The sequence below is a fragment of the Myotis myotis genome, unplaced genomic scaffold, assembly GCF_014108235.1.
Source record: "Myotis myotis isolate mMyoMyo1 unplaced genomic scaffold, mMyoMyo1.p scaffold_m19_p_11, whole genome shotgun sequence".
Lineage (NCBI taxonomy): Eukaryota > Metazoa > Chordata > Mammalia > Chiroptera > Vespertilionidae > Myotis > Myotis myotis.
Genome location: NW_023416315.1, coordinates 14,753,852 through 14,780,242, shown reverse-complemented (window position 1 = coordinate 14,780,242; position 26,391 = coordinate 14,753,852). Strand labels below are relative to the sequence as shown.

At 41.5% G+C, this 26,391-nt stretch overlaps 1 protein-coding gene across 2 annotated transcripts in view; it reads right to left on the bottom strand.

Moving 5' to 3' along the window:
- Positions 1-25,247, bottom strand: part of RELN (reelin) — a 439,320-nt gene extending 414,073 nt beyond the window's left edge. Inside the window, exon 1 of one of the 2 annotated variants that reach the window (XM_036327598.1) lies at positions 24,759-25,247. In XM_036327598.1, coding sequence (XP_036183491.1) covers positions 24,759-24,984 — 226 coding nt within the window. In that variant the 5' untranslated portion in view covers positions 24,985-25,247. The remainder of the gene's footprint in view (positions 1-24,758) is intronic. The other variant, XM_036327599.1, reaches the window with a different exon arrangement.
- Between the last annotated feature and the right edge of the window lie 1,144 nt (positions 25,248-26,391).

The following is a 26,391-nucleotide window of genomic DNA, read 5'->3' as shown; positions in this document are numbered from 1 at the left end:
ACTAAAAAGACCTGTTTACATCTTCTCCCAAAAGGGGTTATTAGCGAGGATTTAAGAAGCTTAGTTAGAACTGCTAGAATGTCAGTGTAGACTTAAAAAGGAAGTAGATGGTAAAGATGAAGCTGTAGATGGCAAATACTGCTGTCCTGGACCAAAATAAAGAAGAATGGAATCACTGGGGTGTTAAAAGAGAAATGTCCTGGCAACCTTACAACTTGTGCTTAGAAATGACAGTCAAAGAGGAACATGAAAAGGGAAAAAGGAGGGAGGGTGATGAATGAATGTTTTCGGTGTCTTGGGATTCTCTAAGCCAGAAGAAGATTAACACTTCAAATCTGGAACTGGAAGCTAAACACAGGTAACAGGAGACTAAGAAAACTGCCATAAAGCAGGAAGAACGCTGGCAGTGCACAGGAAATGCTGCAGAGGTATCATTGGAGGCGCACTGGGCTGTTTGCCTTGGCTTCATCAAGCCATTCTCATTGGAAATATCTCTGGAATTCTGTCCCTCGAGTTAAGAGAAGAGAGAGAGAGAGAGAGAGAGAGAGAGAGAGAGAGAGAGAGAGAGAGAGAGAGAATGAATCTGAAATTTGTCTCAAGTGAAAAAGGATCTTTCAAACTTCTCATCACTCCAGAAGAAAATTAATATCTGAAGGAAAACAAATTTTATATATATATATAGTCTGCTGAATAAAAATGGGTGAAGTTACAATAATTATATTAGGGATTGAAACTAGAAGAATGAGTCCCTGGTCTTTAACTATAAAAAGTTATCTAATTCTGAGGTTTGACAGTCTGCTCGATGCTTCTCTGGATCTGTTTTTGTTCATCAGTTTATGTTGTTCATTATATTCCATAAATGCCACTCACCCACTTTGATCCCAGGCTCCCTTTCCTCCCCAATAGGGGTCCTCTCTTCTAAATGCATCTGTATTAGTTTTATATGTATCTGAATATTTTCAGACTTCAGAGTCATTCCTGGATTATTGACTAAGTAATACTCACATGTTTGTGTGACAGAGAGGAAATACATTAAATCTGCAGAAAATCTGCTTGAAGGCAAAACACATACCTTAATGTGGGTTTGAAAAAGCACTTGTAATGGTCTGAAAGATAGTAACATACGGCCCAGTTGTCGCCCGAGCATTGGAAACGCTAGAACAGCAGACATTGGTCAAAGACTAGCACAGACGTGGGCCCTTCAAACTCCCGCGGCACACCTCTGCTAAATGTGGCTCTCCTGACCTGGACACCTCAAGAATACGATGTGTGTCGTGGGGCAACAGGACCTCTGAGGCCCCAGAGTTCTGTTTGACTTCTAACTTCCAAACTGAACAGCCCTTCTGATGCAACTCAAGGCAAGGGATTTAAGCTACGTGTGTCTCATGTCCTCATCTAAATAATGGATAGAACAGTATCTACTCATCATGTTCACAGAAAGATTAATTAAATCAAGATAATGCACAATAAGCACCCATCAGTACCCACATGGATTAAGCACTCAATGAATATTCCCCTCCCCGAAGAATAAGGCGATTTTTACTGGCGATTTATGGAGTTCATTTGTCTTTCTGAAACAAACAAGACCTAGTGCCAGTCACTGTTCCTGAAACTTTTAAAATCTTTTACATATTTGGTACACAGCTTCTACTATTTCAAGAAAAAATAATAAGATTAATGGGCTGCAATTCCTGAAATAAAAGTTTAGGTATGATTTGTGACTGATTTCTTGCAAGTTTAAGAAAATCCGACAGCACTGGTAACTCTTACGCAGCCAGCTCTGGGCAGTGAACTTCCACTGGACAGAGAGGCCCTGTAGCCTCAGAGGCCAACCCCAGAACACTGCCACCCAGAGGCTGACCCACAAACTGACTCTTTGCTAAACACAAAATAAGGCAGTCTGGGAAACAAATGCGGCTTGCTTTAAAATAAGGACTGTGGTTTACAACACAGAGGAACAGTGTATCGCAGGGAAACTCAACACTCTCCTGAATACCTGCAGATCCAAGCAACAGCAACCTCTTGAGCACCACACCCTCTGCTGAGGAACAGCAGCTGTACGTGAAACCTTGCCCCACCAGCCAGAAGAGCCACCACAGCTGTGAACAGCACCCACCAGAGGAGCTGCTGCCAACTGAAGAGCAGCTGCTACCGCAACCACCCGAAGAGCAACCACAGACCAAGGAGTCACTGCCACCAAGGGAGCAGCCACTGAACGACTCAACATCTAGATATGTCAGCGAGATCAAACATGGGTAGACAAAGAAACCCCCAAAGGAAAGAGAAGGAGGACTCTCCAGAAAAGCAGCTAAGTAATACAGAGGCATGCAACATGACAGAAAAAGAATTCAGAATAAGGGTCCTAGAGTGCATAAACCGGATGGAGGAAAAAATCGACAACCTCTCCAAGAAGCAAGAAGAAACAGATGAAAAAATCGATAACATATGGAAGAAGCTAGAAGAAACAGATGAAAAAATCAACAACTTAAGTAAGACCCAAGAAGAAATGAAGTGTGATATAGCTGCAATGAAAAACTCCATTGAAAGTTTCAACAGTAGACTAGGAGAAGCGGAGGACCGAATTAGTGATTTAGAAGACAAGGAAGCAAAACACACCCAAAACGTTCTGCAATTGGAGAAAAAAATGAAAAGACAGGAGGAGAGCCTAAGGGAGCTTTGGGACAACATGAAACGAAACAACATACGAATAATAGGGGTACCAGAACAACAGAAGGATGAACAAGGATTAGAAAACCTATTAGAAGAAATAATATCAGAAAACTTCCCTGAGGTGGGGAAGAAAAAAGTCACACAAGCCCAGAGAGTCCCAAACAAGGTGAACCCAAAAAGACCCACACCAAGACACATCATAATTACCATGGCAAATGTTCAGGACAAAGAGAGAATCTTACAGGCTGCAAGAGAGAGACGGAAAGTTACATACAAGGGATCTCCCATTAGATTGTCAAATGATTTCTCAACAGAAACACATCAGGCCAGAAAAGAATGGACGGAAATTTACAAAGTGATGCAAAGCAAAGGACTAAATCCAAGAATACTCTATCCAGCAAGGCTATCATTCAAACTTGAAGGGGAAATAAGAAGCTTCACAGACAAAAAAAGGCTAAGGGAGTTTATCACCACCAAGCCAGCAATGCAAGGAATGCTAAAGGGACTGGTATAAAAATAAGAAATAAAAAGCTCAGAAAGAAAACAGCCACACAAAAACAGAAATGCCTACAAACAAGTACCTTTCAATAATAACTTTAAACGTAAACGGACTAAATGCTCCAAACAAAAGACATCGAGTGGCTGAATGGATAAAAAAACATGACCCATACATCTGCTGTCTACAAGAAACCCACCTCATTAGAAGGGACTCACACAGACTGAAAGTGAAAGGATGGAAAAATATCTTTCAGGCAAATGGAAAGGAAAAGAAAGCTGGGGTAGCAATACTTATATCGGACAAAATAGACCTCAAAGTGAAGGCCATAACAAGAGATAAGGAAGGCCACTTCATAATACTAAAGGGATCAATACAACAAGAAGATATAACCCTGGTAAACATATATGCACCCAATGCAGGAGCACCCAAATTCATAAAAAAAACTCCTGGAAGATATCAAAGGAGAGATCGACAACAATACAATCATTGTAGGGGACTTTAATACACCACTGACAGCACTGGATAAGTCTTCTAGACAAATAATCAGCAAAGATACAGCAATCCTAAATGACTCACTAGATCAGATGGACTTAATAGACATCTTCAGAACACTTCACCCGAAAGCCAGGGAATATACATTCTACTCAAATGCTCATAAGACATATTCAAAAATAGACCATATATTGGGGCACAAGCAAATTTTTTAATTAAAAAAAAAAAAAAAAGAAAATCCATGTGTACCACAGGATGCTTCTGGGTCACAGTGAAGCAGCCTTATGGGTAGTTTTCTACCATTCACTGTTGTCTCAGCCACCCAACCATCTGAAAGATCAGACTGACAGAGATCATCAGAGTGTGTGTGTGTGTGTGTGTGTGTGTGTGTGTGTGTGTGTACACGCATGCACACTTCGTTAGAGCTCGTGTTTGGACAAATGAAAGACTAGGATCAGAAGTAGTACCTGTGATTAGTCATACACAGATGACTCATTATGCAATGGCTCTCAGAAACAATCTCACTGAACCAAAAGTAAAGACTCTCAGCCTCTCTGTTGCCAAACTGAAAAAATTCAGAAACATTAGACTTCATATTTTACAAATGACCGGATCATCTAGTCCAAAAAATGATCACTGAGGCTATTTACTTCCCCATTCTACAGGCAAGAAAACTGAGCCCAATAATAGAGATTTGTTGAAAGTCACACAAACCTCCAAACACAAAACCCAATAAAATTTTCACAATCACATGCTGCTCCTTTCCTTCCTGCATTGCTTGGAGTAAATCCCCATGGACTTCCTCTTATTGCTCACTCACTCCTTGTGATACCATTTACATGCAGAAGCTGACCCATTTATATCCCCAGCTCAGACCTCGCCCCTGAATTCCATTTTTTGTATCCAACTGCCTAATAGCAATTCTCGCATGTGTCCAACAATTCCCTCAGCTTAACATGTGCTACAGCGGGCTCCTGATGCTCTGCCCAAACCTCCTCTTCCGGCAGTCTTCCCATCTCAATAAATGACAACTCTATCCCCCCATCACTCAAGCCAGAACTCTTGAAGCCACCCTGACTTCTCCCATTCTCTTTCCCTCCCTCGCCCCTCCTTTACCTCTCCCCACACCCTCTCTCTCTCTCACACACACACACACACACACACGCACACGCACGCGCGCACACGCACGCATACACACACACACACACACGCACACAGACACACGATATCTTCAAAAGATTAAAATTAGATACCATCCTAATCCAGCTGATGAGTCCCAATGGCCTCCTAACTGCTCCCTGCCTCCATTCCTGCCCCCCCTTGTAGCTCATTCCTAATTCTGAAAGGAAGATATTCAATGGAGTTGCTCCTTATAAGCTCAAAACCCTTCAAAAGATTCCCTTTCACTCAAATCCTAACAAAGGCCCATGAAACTCTACTTTAGTGGTTCTTTCTCCCCTCCTCATCTCCCTCTACTGCCTGCCCACCCAGACACACTCTCCACCATTGCAGTGGCCCAAATACAGATGCAGGCTCCTCTGTTTCCTGTCGCTTCTGCCCAGGAAGCTCTTCCTCAGACAGTTGCAGAGCTCACCCCTCACGCCTCCAAGTCTTCACTCAGGTCAGCTGCTCAAGGGGAAAGTCCTCACCACCTCCCACCTCCTGACAAGCCCTATCTCCTTCCCTGCATTCTTTTCTCCTTAGCTTTGGTTTTCTCATCTAGCATACTGTATTTTTTATTTACTTCTCTTATTATTTTCTGACTCTCCTATCTTGGCTCTAATCTCCATAAGGACAGAAAATTCCTGATGTATTTGATGAGTGAACGAATAAGTCAATCAATGAAACAGTAGAATCCTCTCTAAATAAAACTGATTCCCAAACCAGGATTAGAGTGACCAGCCACTAAGGAAAAAAAAAAACAACTAAAGCTTCTATGAAATGTTCCTATATATCTATACTAATAAAAGGGTAATATGCTAATTAGACTGAAGGTCTTCTGGACGACCTTCTGGACATCCCCTTCCTGACAAAGCCAGGCCCTGGTGAAGCCGCCCCACCCTCGGTCCCGAGTGCCTACAGCTGCATCCCAGGCGCCTGTGGCTGCGGCCCAGGCAACGCTACCCCTGTCCTGGATTGCGAGAAGCATGTCTGACTGCTGGTTTATGCCCAATCCTATAGTCGGACATCCCTCGAGGGGTCCCAGATTGGGAAGGTTGCAGGCCAGGGTGAGGGATACCCCCCATCCCCATGCACAAATTTCATGCACCAGGCCTCTAGTCTTTATTTATATTTGTGTGTGTATGTCCATGCTGTGTGTCCATGTGAGGATTCAAATGAATAAGCAAAGTAGGCATTCTGATCTGCCCCCAAACCCTTCTTTATATATAGGAAAAAAGTATTGTAAAACCTTTCAGAAAGATTAGAAATGGCAGAGCTACGTAATTAATAAAGACTGCATGCAGTGCTTTCCTCACACACGTTAATTTCTCTTCAGACATCACTAACAAGCTTGAACCAGCTTTATGGATGGCTGGTGTTTGGAGGTGCGTGTGCACAAGAGGGATATGGAAATTGTTAGGGCAGATGAATTGCTTTAACACAAATGTATTTGGTCAGCAAAGAGCTAATGAACAGGGGGATTTAAAATGTTGCTTGTGCAAGAAATACAGACTAGAACACATGTCTGTTATACGTTCTTGTGTTCTTGGCTAACTGAGGTAAACAGGTGACCATTCTGAGAGAAGACAGAATTAAGAAGATACTTTACAACTGTTCCAAGTCCTGATGAAAAACCAATCCATTTTTCCCAAACTTATCTTTTTTATATCTTAAATGTCAAGGAATTCAAAACTCAGCTTTAAAATTTATGGTTGGCAATATTTTTGCCTATTTTTGCTTTACTTTTAAAGGAGCAAGTAAATGGAGAGTTAGAAATCACCAACTGATGAATTTTAGTTCCCCCACCCCCAGCCCCATTTACAATGGTTTACATTCTTGTGGCAGTTAATAAATTATACAATGGGCAAGATTAGACCAGAAAAGAAATAGAGAGAACCAGCCGATTGGATAATGTGCTCACCAGGTGTGAGCTAATTCACTCAAGCGTCAGGGAAATGGTACCAACTCAAGTTCAAAGCAAACAGAAACAAAATGTGCTGCTGAACTAGTTTCTGGGGGGTTGTCTGTTTGTGTGTGTGTTTGTTTGTTTGTTTTTTGAGACAAATACATGGGAAGTGATTCAGGATTGTGAGTCCAACTCTAGAAATTCTCCTCCTGGGTTTGCATTCTGCTCTGCCCCTTGTTAGCTCCATGACCTTAGGAGCGCTACTAAATCCATCTGCATATCTCGGCCTCTCCTCGTGTAAAATATGCAGAGGAGTGTCATTTCAAACAGTTGTGAAAATTAAATGAGATCATGCATATAAACTACAAGTGCCTGTAAGTAAGAAGCATAAAGTAAATATTAGCTACTCTTTAGTAATGATCGTATTGAAATCCTGAATTCTCAAACACTATTGAAAGGTGTCTTTTTATCCCTCTCCTTACCACCACCAAAAAAGACTTTGTTCTAAATAATCTATTTGGGCAAAAAAATAATAAAATTAATCTTGGCATTAATGGCGATGATAACACATCTCGCTCACATATTTCCCTACTCACCTGCTGGATCAGACCATTCCTAGACCTTCTCTCATTTTTGCCAGCACAGCAGAGTCCTTTGTTTCCTATAAAGCTAGAGAATCTAGAATACTTATGTCAGGGGTGGGGAACGTCCGGCCCGAGGGCTATCTAAGGCCCGCAAATCACTTGGTCTGGCCCAGCCAAGGCATTAGGGTGAGTTAAGTAAATGTTTGACAAAAATAGCGGGCTAACTTTTAAGCTGATAATTTTGTATGGCCCTCGAATGACGTTAAAAATATCCAAATGGCCCTTGGCAGAAAAAGGTTCCCCACCCCTGACATATGCGAACAATACTTTTCCATAAAATTTTTAATTTAAACTGTTTAAACAATTACTTAATTTTATTAACTAAAGTAAGAATTTACCTGACCTAAACTAATATTCTTTGCTCTTTTCCTATTTTTAACATTTGAATTATTCTTACCTATATCTATGTTTACCATGTCAAAATCTTACCTTTAGAATGTATTTAGAAAATTAAATTTGTTTTTATATATAGCATATGACAATAAGAATATAAAACATTAAATCCATTATGATTCTTTTACAAAGTATAGATGAATATTTCAGATTAGAGAAGCCAGGCTAGAGAACCTCCTTTATTTTCCAAATGTAAGTACTGGATGAATAAACTAAACAAACTGCCAGTTTTAGAATATTTAGTTGTCCTACGGCATGGGTGGGGAATAAAAATGAATTAAAAAAATCTCTTGCAATGTTGTAGATATTAACCTGAACTTGTATCCTAGAGGGAGATTAGATAGATAGATAGATAGATAGATAGATATCTCCATACAATGTAATACTATGTAGCCACTAAATAAAGATGAAGCTCTGCATTTACTGACATTGACAGATCCGGAGACATGGAAGCATGCAACAGACTGATGAGTCTCAGAGGGAAGGGGAGGGGTGGAGAGATTAACCAACGAATTTATATCCATATACACATAACCCATGGACACAGACAACAAGGTGGGGAGGGGGCAGGAACGGGGTGGAGGGAATCAATGGTGGAAAAGAGGAGGACATCTATAATACTTTCAATAATAAAGATGAATTTTTTAAAAAAGAAAGATACTTAGGCCTTATAGCTGAGTGAGAAAAGCCCACCGTAGTAGGTATAGTTTGATCCCATTCCTGTCTGCAGGTATATATGTGGATAAAACCACAAACTGCTTACAAGAGATTAGATTTAGAGATTCGTTTCCTTCTCGCACTGGAAGGGCACAGTCCTGAGGACAATTTCAAAGAGGATTTCATTGGATCTCATAACAAAATTTTCTAAATTTTCCTACCGAGTATTTCTCAGAATTACAGGGCAAAGAGGTATGACACCGTCCCGTTGAGAAGTGCCGAGGAGGGCTGGAATGCTGGAGTGCTATGAGCAGATCCATGTCACAATTACTGGCATCGGTCACTTGACTTCTGTTAGAAATAGAGGGGTAATCATCCTTTGAGGATGCCTTAAGTTGAGCATCACTAGATTTAGGAAGAGAGAAGGCTGTGATGAGATACAGCGCATCACTTACAAGAAAGGATATGAGAGTCGAGAGCCACAGGGGTAACTCGAGCTAACTTAAAAAGAACACAGTTTGCATTTTACTATGTTCACTGTCTGGTTTATTAATATTTTCTTTGGTAAAGAGGAAAATGCCCCCCACACTTCTAATGTCCATAAGCAGGAGACAATACATATGTGCTACAAGATGAAGTAGAAATGCTTTCATGATTGGTACGCTCAAAAAGTACTATCAGCAAAAGAGCACATTCATGATGTCAGCAGTTTATCTGATCCAGTGGGCTTCACAATGTGAACAGTGGCGTCCCAAAAAGAATTGTGCGCAGGAGAGTGAACGATACCCTGTTGAAAGAAACAAAGATGCCTGAAGGCTTAAGTAGCGGCATCTGGCATGTGCACGCGACCACCGCCGTCAGTAGCAATAATTCAATCCATATGGTGCACGGGACGGCTTTTTCAAGAGCAGTTCTGATAGCGGCTAAGACAAAGCAGGTAACAGCAGAAGGTAACTGTAACAACAGAGAGTGCCTCTGCAGGGCTAGGGCGCCGCTTGCTCCACAAGAAAAAAAACATAAACAAATGAGATCCAGGCACTAACAGTGCATGCACGTTATTATAACCCATAAAATATAATAAGATAGACAAAATATTTATGTGAATATTTACCTAGTGTCTAAGCAGAAAAAGACTCTTTGAGGACAAAAGCAACATGAGAGAACAAAAGAAAGTGCATCTGTTTGCACAAATATATTAACACTATGTGCATACAGAAATTCATTAAAAAATAAGACCTCAACTTTGGGAGGGGGGATTTTCGCCAAAATTTGAAAGATGTACAAAGATATTCATTATAGTGTTTACAATATTGAAAAAAAGTGAAAATGCCAAAAACATCAAACAATTTATAAATCATGCCACAACCATACAGTAGAATATTATGCAGTCATTAAAATTGTTTCTTAAATGTCAATACAATAAGCACATAATGTTAAGAGAACAAAGATTATAAACCCCATTATTGTAAATAGAGAACCTCACAGGAAAAAAATCAGAAAGTATTCCACATTAATAATACTCAACATTATTTTCTGTGCCAAGTGCTGTGCTGCTCTTTGTATGCACTATCTCACTGAAGTTTCATAACAAACCAATGAGACAGGTACAGTCATCAGGGCTCTTTTGCAGAAGAGAAAACTGAGACACAAAGAGGTGAGGTCACTTGCTCAAGGCCACATGTGAAGTTGGAAATGAACCCAGCCAGTCCCCCGAGAATGTCTGCTCTGTACCACAAAAATCTCTAAAGGTTAAGTCTCCTCTGATTTCAGACGCTCATAAATTAAAGTATTCAAATATGTTAGACATAGAGTGGGTGGGAGGGAATTTAAATCTTATCTACTTAAATCTTATAATTCTCATGAATAACTCCTGGGAACATTCATGTCAATATCCACAAGTTTAGGAACCTCTGATCCACACAACTTAGAATGTATCAATAAATGCAATTTCATGAAGATCCAGAATTCTCAGCTACTGTTCCCTCTGTAGACTCATCTCTGCCCAAATATATTTCTCTTTAAAGATTAAATCTTTTTAAAAAATATTGTAATGTATTTTTGTTGATTTCAGAGAGGAAGGGAGAGAGAATCATTGATTGACTGCCTTCTGCATGCCTCCTACTGGGGATCGAGCCCAAAACCTGGGCATATGCCCTTGACTGGAATTGAACCCAGGACCTTTCAGTCCACAGGCTGACTGAGTCAAACCAGCTAGGGCTAAAGATTAAATCTTTTAAGAAACTTTTTGAGTGTCCTTTTCTGTGTTTTCTATAAAGTTATTACATATCTGATGAGAGTGGAGCCAAGCTATTTCAGTGTCTGTTCTTCCCATTATACTCCCATTCAGATGAATACAAAGTAGTTACCCATTCATCAAAATTGCTTCGAATTTATTTATGGTGCAGCATAAAGAAACTTCTGGGAATAAGAGCTTGAAGTCTATTATAGTTTCTATTAATAATTATAGTCACTAATTGCTATGAGAACCTTTTTGGATATGCTAACATATAGTTAAAGCAAAGGGAATCCAACAGGCTACTATAAATAGCATTACACAGCCTCACAAAAGTCATGAGAATTTTGTAAGTTTGGAGGGTGGGAAAGTAGAAACATGATACTCGTATTTTTTAAACATTATCATGGAATCAAAAAATCAAAATTTAGAAGTTGTACTCACAAATCCATCTTCATAAATCATTCCCTGGTGATTTATGATTACTTTAATTATTTTGGAATTATCACTTTCACACAACAGTTTTAACCATAACTGAGATTTGATAGGATTCCTAAATGTTATTTTTGCTCATTGATTCAAATCAAAATGTTCAAAGTGCCTGCTATGTCCCAGGCACTGCTCTAGGCACTGGCCACAGAGCAGCAAATGGACCAGACAAAACCCCTGCCTTTGTGGACATAACGGCATTCTACTGAAGGCACACAGAAAGCAAACAAGGTAAAAGTAAAACATGTAGGTAATGAAAACAGCATGGAAAAAAAAAATAAAGCCGTCCAGGGGGATATGGAATACAGGGGAGAGGGGGGACCACAGTTCTAGTGTGGTCAGGGAAGGCCTCCCTGAGACATTTGAATATGAGCCTGACTCAGGAAGGGGGGACTCCCGCATGGGGCTCAGTGGGGAATAGCATGCTGGAAAGGGGAGCAGCAAGTGCAAAGGCCCTGATATGGGACTCACCCGCTTATGTGTTTGAAGAACAAAAAAGAGGCCCGGGTTTTAATAGAATCACTCTGGCTGCTGTTTTATGACTAGAATGAAGGTGAGCAAGTGTTGAAACAGGACAGGTGATTAGGAGTTACCATAACCCAGGAGAGAGGAGGCGGCAATATCAGATTCTGGGTCTGTTTGTTAAGGTAAACCCAGCAGGACTTATGGACGGATTGGATGTGCGGTGTTAGAAAAAGGCTTGGGGATTAAACAACTATAAGAACTCAGCAGTAATGGAGTTGAGGAGATTCAAGGAGCTACTCTGAGGTGACAGAGTGAGGGGAGACAAAAAGCTCTGAGGTTGAGATGCCACAGAGACATCCAAGGGGAGATGTTGAGTAGGGAGTAAGACATAGGAGTCCAGGGAGTCATCAGCATGTACATGGCACTTTAAGCATCAGAGTCGACGGGATCCCTAGCTAAACAGGACAGAGGAGAAAGACAAAAGGAGCAAGGGCAGGCAGAGCCCTGGTCAGAGAGGAGAGGACGAAACAGCAAAGGAGGCTGAGAAGGAGGCAGGGAGGGGGGAACTAGGAGAGAGGGGAATCCCAGAGGCCAATGGTAACAGTGTGTCAAGGAGAAGGTCAAGGTGATCAACTGTGACAAGTGGTGGTAGGATCCTGGTGAGCTGAAGACTGAGAGAAGCACTTGACATCTTCCCAGTGAGCCACACTGGCCAGGCCCTACTTCCTATTAATAAATGCCCGTCGCCCAAGTTAGCCGATGTACGTGCCTGTGGCTGGCAACCAGAGAGCCCTGATATACCTGCTAGTCTCCAAACTGTATCGTTCTGTGGTAGCTAATAAACTCAAAAATTTTCAAGTCAGGTCAGTTTCCCGCCATCAGTAAAAATAAAGGCTCCTATGGCTTGTGACCCCACCCCTGTGGCTCACAGATTTGCCCAACAGAATTACAACTTGGCACAGCTCACTGACAAATGCTAAAAGGAGAAACTGTCTGGTTTGTCCTACCTGAAAAAAGAAAACATCTATATGTGCACCCTCTCTGCATTTTTTGTGATATCTTTTTTTTTTACTTTATTTTTATTGTTTACACTATTGCAGATATCAATCTCCCCCTCCCCACTGCTCTGTCCACACACACACCCCGCCCTCACCCCCTCTTCCGTCTGGCCATCACCACACTGTTGTCTGTGTCTATGAGTTATGCATGTACTAGTATGTTCTGTAGCTAATCCCTTCCCCTTCTTTCATACAGTCCCCCCACCCCTGTGACAGCTGTAATATCTTTATAAAAGCTACTATCTTTTTGTTAAAGTCTAATGAGGCAAATTTTTCTCTCCTAGTGAAAGCCTGGGCCTCCCTTCAGTCCCTCCGAGAACCTGTGAGGAACAGGAAGCCTTCACTCTGAATTTGTCCTCCACCCTTCGATTCAGCTTCTACCACGTGCCAGTGGACTTCAGTTCGATCTGATGGCAAACTTTAGGATAAACCATAATGGTGACGAATGTAAGAGCAGACGCTGACAGCCCGGCAATCCCTCATGTGTCACCCTCACCTGGTTGCCACAGAGCCCAGGTCTGGCCTCTGCCCTCGGTGAATTACTGGGGGGTAAGGGCAAGAGAGGTAGCTTGGCAGTTGCTCTTTCTTTCTCACTCAAATGAGCTCAACATAAAGTGACTTCTCAAGATCTGATCCACTTATAAAAAGTAACCCTATAAAAGCAAGTACAAAACAAATGTTACGCCATCGGTGTCAATGTCATTGTGAGAACAGACCTCTGACTAGTGAGCAGGTCTGACACGGCAGAAAGCTCTGGGGTATGGCCCGGTACCACATCATTCAATTTCGCAAGCTGCACCTCAGACCAAAAACACTTACAAAATATGCTAAAGAAAGACATATATTGCAAATAGATGTACATCAATGAAAATCTTTTAAAATGATTAAGTTCATAATTCTCCTCTTATATTCAGTCCTACTCAAGTTCTATTGGAGAGCCAGAGAACAGATTTACTATTTACTTTAAAATTTTAATGTTACATTCAACAACTGTTACAAATCACTTTGTCATACTTTGAAGGTACATTAACTTTCAGGTCAACAGCATACTAAAAGATATCTTTGCTTTGTGCTTTATCTAAAAGATAACATCTAGTCAAGGAATATTTAGGACTAAAATTCTGGCCCTTTTAGGCATGGATGTCAACTTTCTGGTTTGATTTTTCAAACTTTGTTTTAAATAACAAAATTAGCTTTTACTTTCCCTTGTTTTCTCTTTCTTAAAATGTCTCTTACTCTTTCTTCTTATTATCCCTTTCCTGAAATATTATCATTTTTGAAAATAAATGCATACTGGTTAAAAGTATGGATTCTGGAGCAAGACAGACTGCATAATAGCTTTGTGATCTTGGACAAAACATTTATATCTCTGTGACTCAGTTTCTATATCCATAAAAGGAAGATAATAGTACATACCTACCTCATGAGGTTGTTCTGATAATTACATGTATTAATATATGTAAAGTGTTGAGCTCAGTGCCTGGTATATGCTAAATGTTATTTAGGGTTTGTCATTTTTTTTTTTCTAAATATATTTTTATTGATTTCAGAGAGGAAGGGAGAGGAGAGAGAGACAGAAACATCAATGATGAGAGAGAATCATTGATTGTCTGCCTCCTGCATGCTCCCTACTGGGGATCGAGCCCGCAACCCAGGCATATGCCCTTGACCGGAATCGAACCTGGGACCCTTCAGTTCGCAGGCTGACACTCTATCAGCCTGAGCTAAACGGGCCAAGGCAGGGTTTGTTGTTGTTAATGTTGTTGTTATTTATTTCTAAGACCCTGAGTTGCCTTTTTAAACAATTTTGAAAGTAACAGTGCTTGGAATGGGCATGGGAACCGACTTTTTTCTAAAAGAGCTTAAAACTAACTAATTTCTTTATATTCCTTCATCACAAACACTGGACCTATTGCATCTTTTTGCAGGATGAGAACGCAGGAAGTGTTTACGGAGAAAAGGAAGTAAGAAAAGAACTGGGACCATGATCATAGGATAGTCAACATTCATAACAAAAGTGGCTACACAAAAAGATTACATGTTCCTGAAGGTAAGACTGAGATGCCTGTTTCCGCTGTTGATAATGTAGCAAGCAAGAGAAATGACAATGTTGGATTTGGTCCTAGAGGTTGAGCCAGACATGACAAATAAGGTTAAAGTTAGGGCAGCGCTCACATTTACAACTATGTCACACATCTAAGTATTTTAAATGTCAACAGGATTTACATATGGTGACACTGCATTTTTGAGAGATAGGACTACCAGGAAACAAAGTCCAGAGAAGGAAACTAACTAGCATAATGTGTCAGTTTTAAGAAACTCCAAAAACTGGAGGTCAGGCACAGGTTACCTTCTCAAAGCACTATTTAAAAGTTAACATGAAATGCACTATTCTGCTGACCTGCAGGAGTTGCACAACTTGAGGGATACTTTGAAAATATATTACCAAAAATGTCTTAGGAAACATCCTGGTTCTATCATGGTGACCAAAAGCAATTCTATGGGAGATCCAGAGTAATTCAGAGCTTGATACAAGCATGACTGACCTCAAAGAGAATATAAAGTGAATCCTTTGTATGCTTAGAAGAAATCATTAGGATTACATTCAACAGTAAATAACAGGAAACCTGACTCATTTATCTTATGATACAAAGAATCCAGAAGTGGTATTCCAGGACTGGTACAGGTATAAACAAAGGCCCAGGCTCCGTCCAAACGCCTCATGCCACACCATGTAAGCATTATTCTCAAGGTCATAAGATGGTTGTACCATATCCTGGCTAGAAGAAATCGATAAAGGGAGAGCAAAAAGCAAGTATTTGCTGAGTCTTTTTTTAAATCATCTTTATCAATTTTATCAATAATCTTTCTAAAGACCCCACCACCCGGTAGATTTCCACTGTTCACTAAATTACATGACAATGGAGCTTTGAAGATGAGTATTTTTAACTGGATTCATCATTATTCTTGACAAAATCAGTCAGAAAGGGAATTTTGATAATGACTGGAAAGACAACGAGCAATCAGTGCCATAAAACAAGACATTACGGAGTCTAGAGACAGGACAATCTTCCTCTGATACTGCCCAGGAAGGAAGATGCCAACCAGCCCATTGACAGGCGTTGGATGGAGCAGCTTTCCTCGATCTTGGAATCTACCATTGAGATCATCTAACTCCATGTTCCCAAATAACCTAATAGTCATTTGCCCACCCATATAAGCTTTGCTACATGGACAGACGGAGTGCACTGGCCAGCCAATGCCTTCATCCTAACATTTATATTTTTATTGTAAGTGAAGTAGCCTTCCATTTCACCACATAACCACTTGTGGATTTAAGTTTCCTCCCTCAGTCCCTGAGGACCTAGGGAACTCTGGATCCACTATCGAAATCAATCTCTCTTAGTTCTAGTTTGGCTGAAATAGTTTTACACTTTAAAATTATTTTACATAGGGTTGTAGACATATATTTTTATAGGATTTGACAAAATATATTAAACTCGGAGGTTGCTATTTACTTATCTTGACATCTTTCCTACACTAATACCTAAACACACAAAATTTGGTTGTAATCATGACCATCAACTAAGAATACTCGGTTTAGGACAGGAAGAAACTGGCTAAGTTAGACTAGCACTATATTAACCCTTTAAATTCAAGGCAAGTCATATATGTATTTTGGCTGGGAAGCACTTTCTGATTATACATATTTGGTAGTAGATTGATTTTTTTTTTAACTTTTGTGATCCTCTTCAATATACTCAATTTGGAATCTACCTTGAAACATGCCACATATTAACAAGGCACAGAGTGAACAGACATCGGTGAACAGCTTCTATCAGTATATACAATGCTTCAAATACCCTTACCTAATGTTGGGTGATTGTACCAGAAGATAAAAACTATCTGATAAACACCTACTTATTAGGTAAGTGTCAGGTGCTTTGTATGTATTACCTTTTTTAATAACTACAGCCCTGAAATGAAGCTATTACTATTTCTAAATTAGAAGGGAGAAACCTGAGGTTTGGAGAGAATAGGTAACTTGCTAAAGGCACACAACCAAAAGTGGCAGAGAACGGATATTCACGGGGTCTCTCTGCTGCCCAAACCTGAACTCTTTCCACTACATTGCTGTGCCTCCCTGCACTTCTCTTACAAGTCTGAGCTCTCAGGTAAGGAATCATTGAAGTTTCGAACTAGAATAGACATTGGAGTTTACATGGTACATTGGAGTTCATATTGTTCCAGAAAAACTGTGGGACTTACCCCAGAGCTATTTGACTCCTAATCTAGTGTTTGCCTTATACCAAGGCCCCCCGGCCCCTTTTTGACCGCTGTGGCGTGCCAGCTCCCTACAACGGTAGCATCACTATTTCCAAGCCTTGCCACTGCAATGATGAGCCTCGGCAATGAGACCAGCAAGAAAACGAGCTGCCTTTAGAGTCAAGCTAATTCATTGTATATATGTGCTCAGGTGCATCAGACTCTACAGTCTGACCACATACCTGACAGCAGGGGAAGTAGCTAACTCAGCATTAAACAGCTACATGCTTGACAGTTCTTCTGAGAGATTTTAAAATGTAGGAGGAAGGGCCCACTTTTCTTCGAAATGGCTAACCCATAATTTTCAAAAAGGGCAACTGCTTGTCACAGACAGAGAACATTTTTAAAGAGCAACACAAAAACGTCCTCAGCTGCATCTATTATTGCAAATATCCACTGAGTCCAATCATTGACATAAATGTACTGCCATTTTTCAGAAAAGAGAAAAGGAGCAGAAACGGTGACAGGAAATCTGAAGGGAAGAAAGAGAAAGAACAGACAGCAAAGAAGCAGAGCAGTAAAGCAGAAAAGCGGAGAGGGAACGCAAGGACCTGTGACATGGTGAAAGGGAGCAAAAGAAGACGGACAATAAAAAAAATTAGGAGGAGGAAAAGCAGGTGAGATACAGATGGAAGGAAAGAGCAGAGCAGGAAAGGCAGAGATGACTCTGAGGTGAGTGCAGCAGTCAGTCATTGGCAAACCATTATCACTCCTTCTCTCAGTCACCTGGTACATGGGCCTCAATGGACATCAATAACCAGTCCTATATGAAACACTCATGGGCTCTCCTGTAGTTTCAACGAATCCGCTAATCAAAATTTAACTTATTTTGTTTTAAAAATAACATTTTATTTCCCTCGGGAGAGCTAATTCAGCATTAAAAGATAACCTGGGTTTTCAATGTTTACTTTGGAACTTTGGAGTTCCCATAACTCTCTCTTTGTGGCATTCAAAACAATCTAATACCTTAGCTTTGTTTTTTGAGTGATTTGGCCTACTTTAAACCACAAATCAAATTTTGTATTGATCCTTCTGTACACCCCCAAATCCAGTTATTATCGTTGGTTCCTACAGCACATCAGATAAAGAAGGGAAAAAAATGTACAGCTTTAGAGAACCACACATTTAGAAATAACTGGTTAACCCACAAGCACAGCATTCAACTCCTCAGAAGCTCTGCTGTCAATAAGATGAGCCTAGCAGGTGACCGTGGTGAAAATGACTCTCTTGGGCTACACGACGGATACCAATGTGAGATCATGTCTAGGGATTTCCTGGGAATGAAGAATAATCACACACACACACACACACACTAACAAAAAACAGCCCGATTGTTTGAACAGTCACTATGGGATCTTCATATTTGAAAATTTAATTCCAACTGCTGAAAATGTGTTTTTAGCACTTCTTTGCCTAAAGTTTATTAGATTAAAATTATATACTTTTGTTATTTTATAATGACTCTAAAGTTGGGGGGATAATCACTCAATAGTTTCTTGAAACCAAAATATTTAGATAAATGTATTTCCTATTTTATATGTTATGTCATCACGCAGACTCAGCCTAAACCACTTCTCTGTTCCTAGTGAACCTTCCCATCCAAACAAATGCCCTGCCTTTCTCTCTTCCTGACAGAGTGTAGAGACAACTACTTTTTTTTTATTTCTGTTTGGCATAAAGAATTTTAAATTTAAAAACTTAAAAAATTTAGCCGAAACCGGTTTGGCTCAGTGGATAGAGCGTCGGCCTGCGGACTAAAGGGTCCCAGGTTCGATTCTGGTCAAGGGCATGTACCTGGGTTGCGAGCACATCCCCAGTGGGAGATGTGCAGGAGGCAGCTGATCAATGTTTCTCTCTCATCGAAGTTTCTAACTCTCTATCTCTCTCCCTTCCTCTCTGTAAAAAATCAATAAAACATATTAAAAACAAACAAACAAACAAAAAAACTTAAAAAATTTAAACTTCACAGTTTTGTGTGAGAATATATACAACATGTTTAAATGCCAGTGTTCAAAAAGTAATAGCCACTCAATTTATGTTTTTTCAAATACAAATGAACTGAAATAAAGGGATCAGTGCATCGGCAGCTATCTGTAAAGATTAAAGACATAAAAAGTAAGTGTCAAAGTAGCATTTGAAATCATCAGAACAATTATAGCTTAATATGCAACATATCCTATGTAACTAATAATGCAAGGTTTCCAGATCATTCTATAAACTTGACCAGTTCTAAAGAGGAAAAAAAAAAGATATTTCCTTTTGAATGAGACTAATTTATTTAAAAAAAATTGGAAGTCAACAGTATTGACTTCAAAATCTTTTTTTTTTAATCCTCATGGAAGGATATTTTTTCCATTGATTTTTTTTAGAGAGAGTGGAAGGCAGGAGGGGGAGAGAGAGAGAAACATCGACGTGAAAGAGCGCATCAATTAATTGTCTCCCACTGACTGGGGCCAGGGATCAGAATCTGAAACCAAGGTACATGCCCTTGACCAGCACTCGAACCCTTGACCTTCTGTCTGCAGACCAATGCTCTAACCCAGCCGTGGGCAAACTACGGCCCGCTGGCCGGATCCGGCCCGTTTGAAATGAATAAAACTATTGAAAAAAAAGACCGTACCCTTTTATGTAATGATGTTTACTTTGAATTTATATTAGTTCACACAAACACTCCATCCATGCTTTTGTTCCAGCCCTCCGGTCCAGTTTAAGAACCCATTGTGGCCCTCAAGTCAAAAAGTTTGCCCACCCCTGCTCTAACCACTGAGAAATCTGGCCAGGGCTACTTTAAAATCTAATTAAAATAGCTATCACCTACTCTTTAAAGACAAAAAAATTTTTAACAAGACAGTTCTTTAAAAATTATACTTAACAGGATTAAATGATACAACTTTCTTTTTAATCTTTAACATTTTTAATGAAAATTTTAGAAGTTTAAAATAAAGATTCATAAAATCAGAGGGAAATATCCTAATTAAATACTTTCTTGTAGTGTGGTGAGTGAAGTAAGAATATCTGCATAAATAAGTTATTTTCAATAATTCTAAAAACCTGTTTTGTGTGTGTGTTTTTATTAATAACTGAAATTGAAACACACAGGAAATATAAATTAAAGCAACATTTATGACTTAAGAAACTTCAGCAAAATGTGTTTGAAATAAATTGTAGAAAGTGAGATGCAATACATGACAAGTAAAGCAAAATGCTTTAAATGCTCAGTTTTCTTAGTCATTCACAAGGAGGACACAGCTGCAGTTCACTTATAAATTGTATTTGACAAATGATCCTGAGAGTTTAAATATTCTGGCATCTGAGACATAAAAAGGATAAATAACCATACATTTGATCAACAGTAACCTTAGCAAGAGCAGATCACTTTAATTCAAATATCTAAATCAGTCCTTTGAACAGAATTTAATCTGGAGTATATTACCAAAAATTATGGCTGACACATATCATTCCTATGTTGGGAAGGTCATTATATTGCACTGCCTTTGAACAGTGATTTTAAAATAACAACCAGTTGATTCCAGAACATACATATGTATAATAGTAATGCTGACAATTGTTACAACAAAGTACCCTATATATTTTATCCTGATTATTTCTTTTTTTCAGGTAAATGTTCTGTTTTAGCAGTAGGAATTTATTTTCCCACCCACCTCACAATATGATTAAATAAATAATGGAATGGAAATGTAGCATGAAAGAATTATTGCTAGGGATTTAAAAAATACAAAAAACATCCCCTTTTAAAAGCATCATGCCATATCACCAATTCATTTCTGTTTAAGGCAGAATTTTTCCCCTCAAATCAATATTTTAGAGCATATTTTGTGCTGTAATTGAACATTTTCCCCACCTTATGCCACTATAGTAACAGAGATTCTAGCCTCCTGAAATTTATATAATGTCACCTCAATTTAAAAATTAATTTATTCTTTTAAAAATTCAGGCAAATTGTCTCAAGCACTTTGGGCAGACTCATATACCTATGCATGCCTTTCATAGAAGTTTTTTTCTAAGGTCTGACCTCTCCTTCTGATGATCACTGAGTAAAGCCAATCTTGTGAGTAGATGGGTCCTTACTAACATGATTTCGGTGGTATAGTCTTTCTACCCCAAAATGATGCCAAAATTCCTTCAAACAAAAAGTAAAAAAAAAAAAAGCCTTTCCACTGTTGTGATTGAGATTGTGGGAGAATTTAATATTGACCAATATTGACATATTCACTATAAATTAAATGGGGGGCGGGGCTGCCAACAACAACAACAAAAAAGGCTGGGGAGTGTGTGTGGGGGCGGGTAAGAGATCAACCTAAGGACTTGTATGCATGCATATAAGCATAACCAATGGACACAAGACACTGGGGGGTGGGGGGGTGAGGGCATGTGCCAGGGGGTAGGGGAGGCCGGGGGAAGGTCAATGGGGAAAAAAAAAAAGGAGACATATGCACTACTATCTGTAATACTTTAAACAATAAAATAAGTATCTAGATACGTGACCTGTGGGGGTGAGAAAGAGGGATTATCATGGGAAAGGAAAGGTACAGGCATCAACCTTATTTCACAAGGTGGCCCTGATCCCTAGGAGAAGGGGCAGTGAATCACCAGGTATCACTAGGAAATAGAATGGCTACCTGACTGGACCATCCAGATTTCCACTTCCAATTTTCCCATCATCTGCAACTTTGTACCAAAAAAATAAAAAATAAAAAATACAGGTTTGGGCCTGGAAACCATGATGTGGAAAATGACAATATTTTTGGATTTGTGCAAAAAAAGGAAATTCTACAAAAAAAAAAAAAAATCTGACCGAGACCTTTCTTTTTTTATTCAACAGGATGTTATAGGAGACCTCTTTTTGCTGAGCTTCTGGACTGTGGTGGTGTGGGGGACTCATTTAAAGGCACCATAGTTCACTGTGACTAACAGAGTTTAAAAGACGCAGGACGATGACAACAGGGGCGCCAAATGGCACCCCTTCGTGAAGAGGCGAGAGCTAGTAGAAGTAGCCCTGCGCTGTTTAGAGAGCTGCCAAAACTGCAAAAAGGTGGAAATACTGCTGAGCGCTGGAAATATGTGACAATTCTGTGAGACACACAAGCCTCGAATTCTTTAGTATTATATCCTTGGTTCTGTTTTTTCTCCAAAATCGATTTTCAATATGAATCTCTAGTAAGTGTGACACATACACAGAGAGCCATAATTTTGAACCACTCTGATACCAGACTGGCACTTGCCTTTCCATCTCACATTCCAAGCTCTGTCACGCAGCACAAGGGTCAGAAGGCAGCTGACACAGTCTCATTCACAGTAATGTTCTGGGTAAGGTGCTGTTCCACATACCACCTCTCTCCATCTCAATGCATTCATTTAGGCAAAACAGAGACAACCATCAGCTGCATCCAAACATGATGCCTTCAAAAGCTGAGTTCAATGTTAATCATAGGTAAGAATGGGTGTTTTTTTTTTCTGATATACTGCTATGTTTTAAAGATGTGGAAGGTTAGAAATAAAGTCTGAAACTAATGTTTTACTGATGTCTCAGCTTTAAAAATTTTTTGCCGAATGACCTATTTTGTTCTCATATAAAAGGAGTCAACCACAAAGTATATTAGGTAAAGTTTTCAGCAGCTCAATTATTAAAAGATACTATATAACTAATTTTTAATATTAATTTTTAAAAGTCTAAGAGAAAAAGAGATGCATGTAAGCACTGTTTCATTTTTAAATATTTCTTCTACCTGTAGAACATTTTATAGGGGAAAACGCTTTCTGAAGGTCTATAGTTACAGCCAGTTTCAAAATATAAATATTGATAAAAGAGGTAACAGAAATTTGATATCTGACATTAACTATTGTCAAACCTTATCATAATTTGATCTTCTTAGCCTTACATAATAAAATTTCTCTACCTTTCCTCGCAGTGGAAAAGAGGTATACATCAAGACTTTCCCCCCAATGTCCAACTTGAAGTATTACACTTTATTCTTCCTCTATATCATCCATTCCTTTTCAGATTTAGGGATGTGATTATGTTCAGTCTTAGGGTGACTTACATTTCCTAGATTTATCGCAAAAGCAGATGCTATATCATATTTTGGCATTTTTAAGTTTTCTATGCTGACACCTTTCAAAGGATGTGGAAAACGGGCTTTGTAGTATCACCTGGTCTTCAATCACGATCTGACAATCATACCTTTTAGCTCAGCCTTGTCTCACTTACCACTCTCATTTACAGCTACTTACTAATAGGCAAGCACCCTTCCTAAGGGCTACCCAGAGTGATTGGCTCAGTCTTTGGGTTGGATCGGCGTTGCCATATTGGCTGGTCTTTCCACTTACAGACCCCAGAAAAACACCAGAATGCTCTTGGGAAGAGGATGTGGTAAGCCCTTTTATTCAAGGACAGACTAGTTATAGAAAATTAATTTCCCAAAGTCTAAAATTCCACCCAATTAAACTGCTTTACAGACAAGGCTGCCACCATGCCACAGGAAAGTTGTAAAAGCACTCATTTAAATCTCTAGAAAGCATTTATTTAGGCTTAACATTTTAAAGTAGACATAAAGGTGTATATTTTTCAATTGAAAACTTAAGCATTCTTCATTTTTATATGCATGGTTATCTGAAATGCCAGCTGGTCCACGGATTATCTCCTGCTATGTAAATAATTGTTAGCCTACAAGAGCTCAAAACTATGAGATTACTAGACAATAGTTTCTTTTTGGTTAGGTTTAAGAATTTTTTGCCTTGGAATTCTTATTAAATAGTGCCTGTCGTGGCTTGAAAGCTCCATGGAAGTGAAATATTAAGAAGTTCCCGCAGAAATACAGAAAAAATAGACAATACCTTTTTATTTTCCCACAAACTGGATTTACTAGTCTAAAATATTAAAAATACAGGCACCACATAAAATTGTATTTGTTGGAGGTAAATTTTACTTCTTCAATAATACTTAATTTTGCTGAAGGACTCTATCATGATCCTTTTTTAAAAGGTACTTTTAAATTATAAGGGCCTCCCAGCCCCTACCTGGAGATTAAAGCTGCATAAATAGAAGACAAAGTCATTAATAAACATCACAGAGATCATTCTAAGAATAAACAGCACGTTTAAAGTAACAGAGGAATGAAGAAAAGCATCATTACTGACATTTAAACACTTTTAAAAGAATAGAGAGCTGGGGGCAGCCGCCACCCTTCAGGGGGGCAGCTGGATAGTGAATAAAATAGAGGGACCCCTGGCTGGTGAGCAGCGGGAACTTTGCCGCGGGCTGGCGACCGCGCGGGGCGGCCGAAGACCGGGGCGCGTCAATCTGGCACCAGACCATCCGGCAAGCCCGGTGCCAGCCCCAGCGTCAGCCGCGGACCCTTCAGCGGGGAACCGGGAGCAAGACAAAGGTCTGGAACCCAAGCACTGGGGTTAAGGAAACAAGGTGCGCGGGTTCATGCAAAGTGTCAGCTGCATGAACTAGGAGTGAGGGTGGCAAGACCCGACCCCGAGAATTCTCAGGCATCTCTAACCACTACCTGCCCATTACGATGAGATGGATGCGTGAGGGGAGTGTGATGTGTGTGCAGGGGACTTAGTAAACCCGGACTCGATTCTCACTAACTTTGTTAAGTGTCCCTCCACAGGACGCAATGTTGAGGGAAGGGTTGGTTCTCGTTTCAATGGCCCCTTGGGAAAAGGAGAGGAAAACGCTGCGCCGCGGGCGCACGGGCTCAGGTGGCGAGCGCGGCGATGCCTTGGTACCTACCATGGTATTCTTGTCCCGGTACGTAGTAGGTGGGGTTGCCCGCAATGTGCAGGGAAATGAGCACCTCGCCTTGCTCCCCATCCCCTTCCAGCTCCCCGTGGTGGGTGCACAGGAAAAAGAAGGGCGAGAAGCGGGGGTAGTAGCCCCCCGCCGCGCGCACCCTCAGCGTCGCCCCCAGCAGCAGCGCCAGGAGGAAAGTCCGCGCGGCCCAGCCACTGCGCTCCATGCCGCCGCGCGCTCCGAGCGCCGCTCGCTCATTCAGTTTGGGAGACGCCGGGACGGAGAAGCCACGCGGAGGGAAGGCGAGAAGGCGGCGGAGGGGAGCGGAGCGGGCTCGGCAGCGAAGCCCCGCAGGCAAGTTCGGCGGGAGACCCCGGCTCCCAAAGTTTCTTTGGGCCGCGCCGGAGCGGGGCCGGATCCGTGGGCGCCGAGAGCGCGTCTCCCCGGCCACGGCGAGCTGCAGCGACCACTGCCTCCGCGCAGCGCCCCTCGGCCAGTCCGGGGAAAGCGCCCGCCCCCTCCACACCTTCTTAAAGCCCCGGGCGCCGAGCCCCGCCCCTCCCGCACCGCCGCACGTGTCCCCGCCGCTCCTCCGCCCCCGAGCACCGCCCCCCGCGCGCGCGCCCCCGCGCTCAGGGCTCCTTCGCCGGGTCCTCGCGCGGTGCGAGGCGCAGCCCGGAGCTCAGGTCGCACCGAAAGGGCCGCTGCGGGGCGCGAGCTGGTGGGGTCCGAGGGTCCTGTCGGGGGTCGCGGGGTCCGGGAATCTCCGTGCGGGACGTAAATGCCTCGGAGAGAAAGACCCTCCTGCCTAGCTCTGCAGGAGTAAGAGAAGTGGACCCACCCTCCCCTTTGGCCCTCCGATCTCCCTCTTTTCCGGAGAGGCGGCGTGGGGGAAGGAGAGGGGCGGTGGGGCCGGGAGCTGGCGCCGGGTTCTTTGTCTGCGCCGGCTGCGCCCCGCGCCCCTGGGGGCTCGCCCACCTCGGAGCCCGGGCGGCCCGCACTTGTTCTGGGGATCGCCCGCGGCCCCGATCCCTGAGCGGCCCCTACGCCCCCTTCCCATCCAGGCCTTGAGCCCCTTCCGCTGCCCCCACCCTGCTTCGCGCTGCAGCCACAGAGCCTCATCTGTAGCCGGATTTAAAATGAGATTAAACGAAAGTGGAATTGGCAGCCTCGAGTAGTGCCTGGAAACGGTGATTTGTGCCGCCCGGGTGCGGGGAATTGTGTGGCAGGAAGGGCTGGCGGAGCCGAACCCGACAGGCGCTCTTCGCCGGACTGTTCTGTTATTCATTCCTGCTGGTTCTTCAGGCGAGAGGGTTGTAATTTTTAAAAATCAGTGTTTATTACCTTTAAATGTCAGCTAGGACCAATGTCCCTGTAATGGGGGAAGGGGAAACGTTCTGGGGAGATGCTGGCAGCGGTGATTGAATCGGGTGGTAATGAGCTACTGCACATAAGACTGCGGGGAAGTGAAATAAAAAGCACGTTTTAAACCGAGGACGGCAGGCAGGGCCCTGCGGCATCCGGAGATGGGGAGTGGGGTTGCCAGGTTTTAATGCCTCTCCCCACCCAACCTTGGCTTACCACCAAGCCCAGACAAACCCGCATACAGAAATGAGAAGATTATAAAATTGGA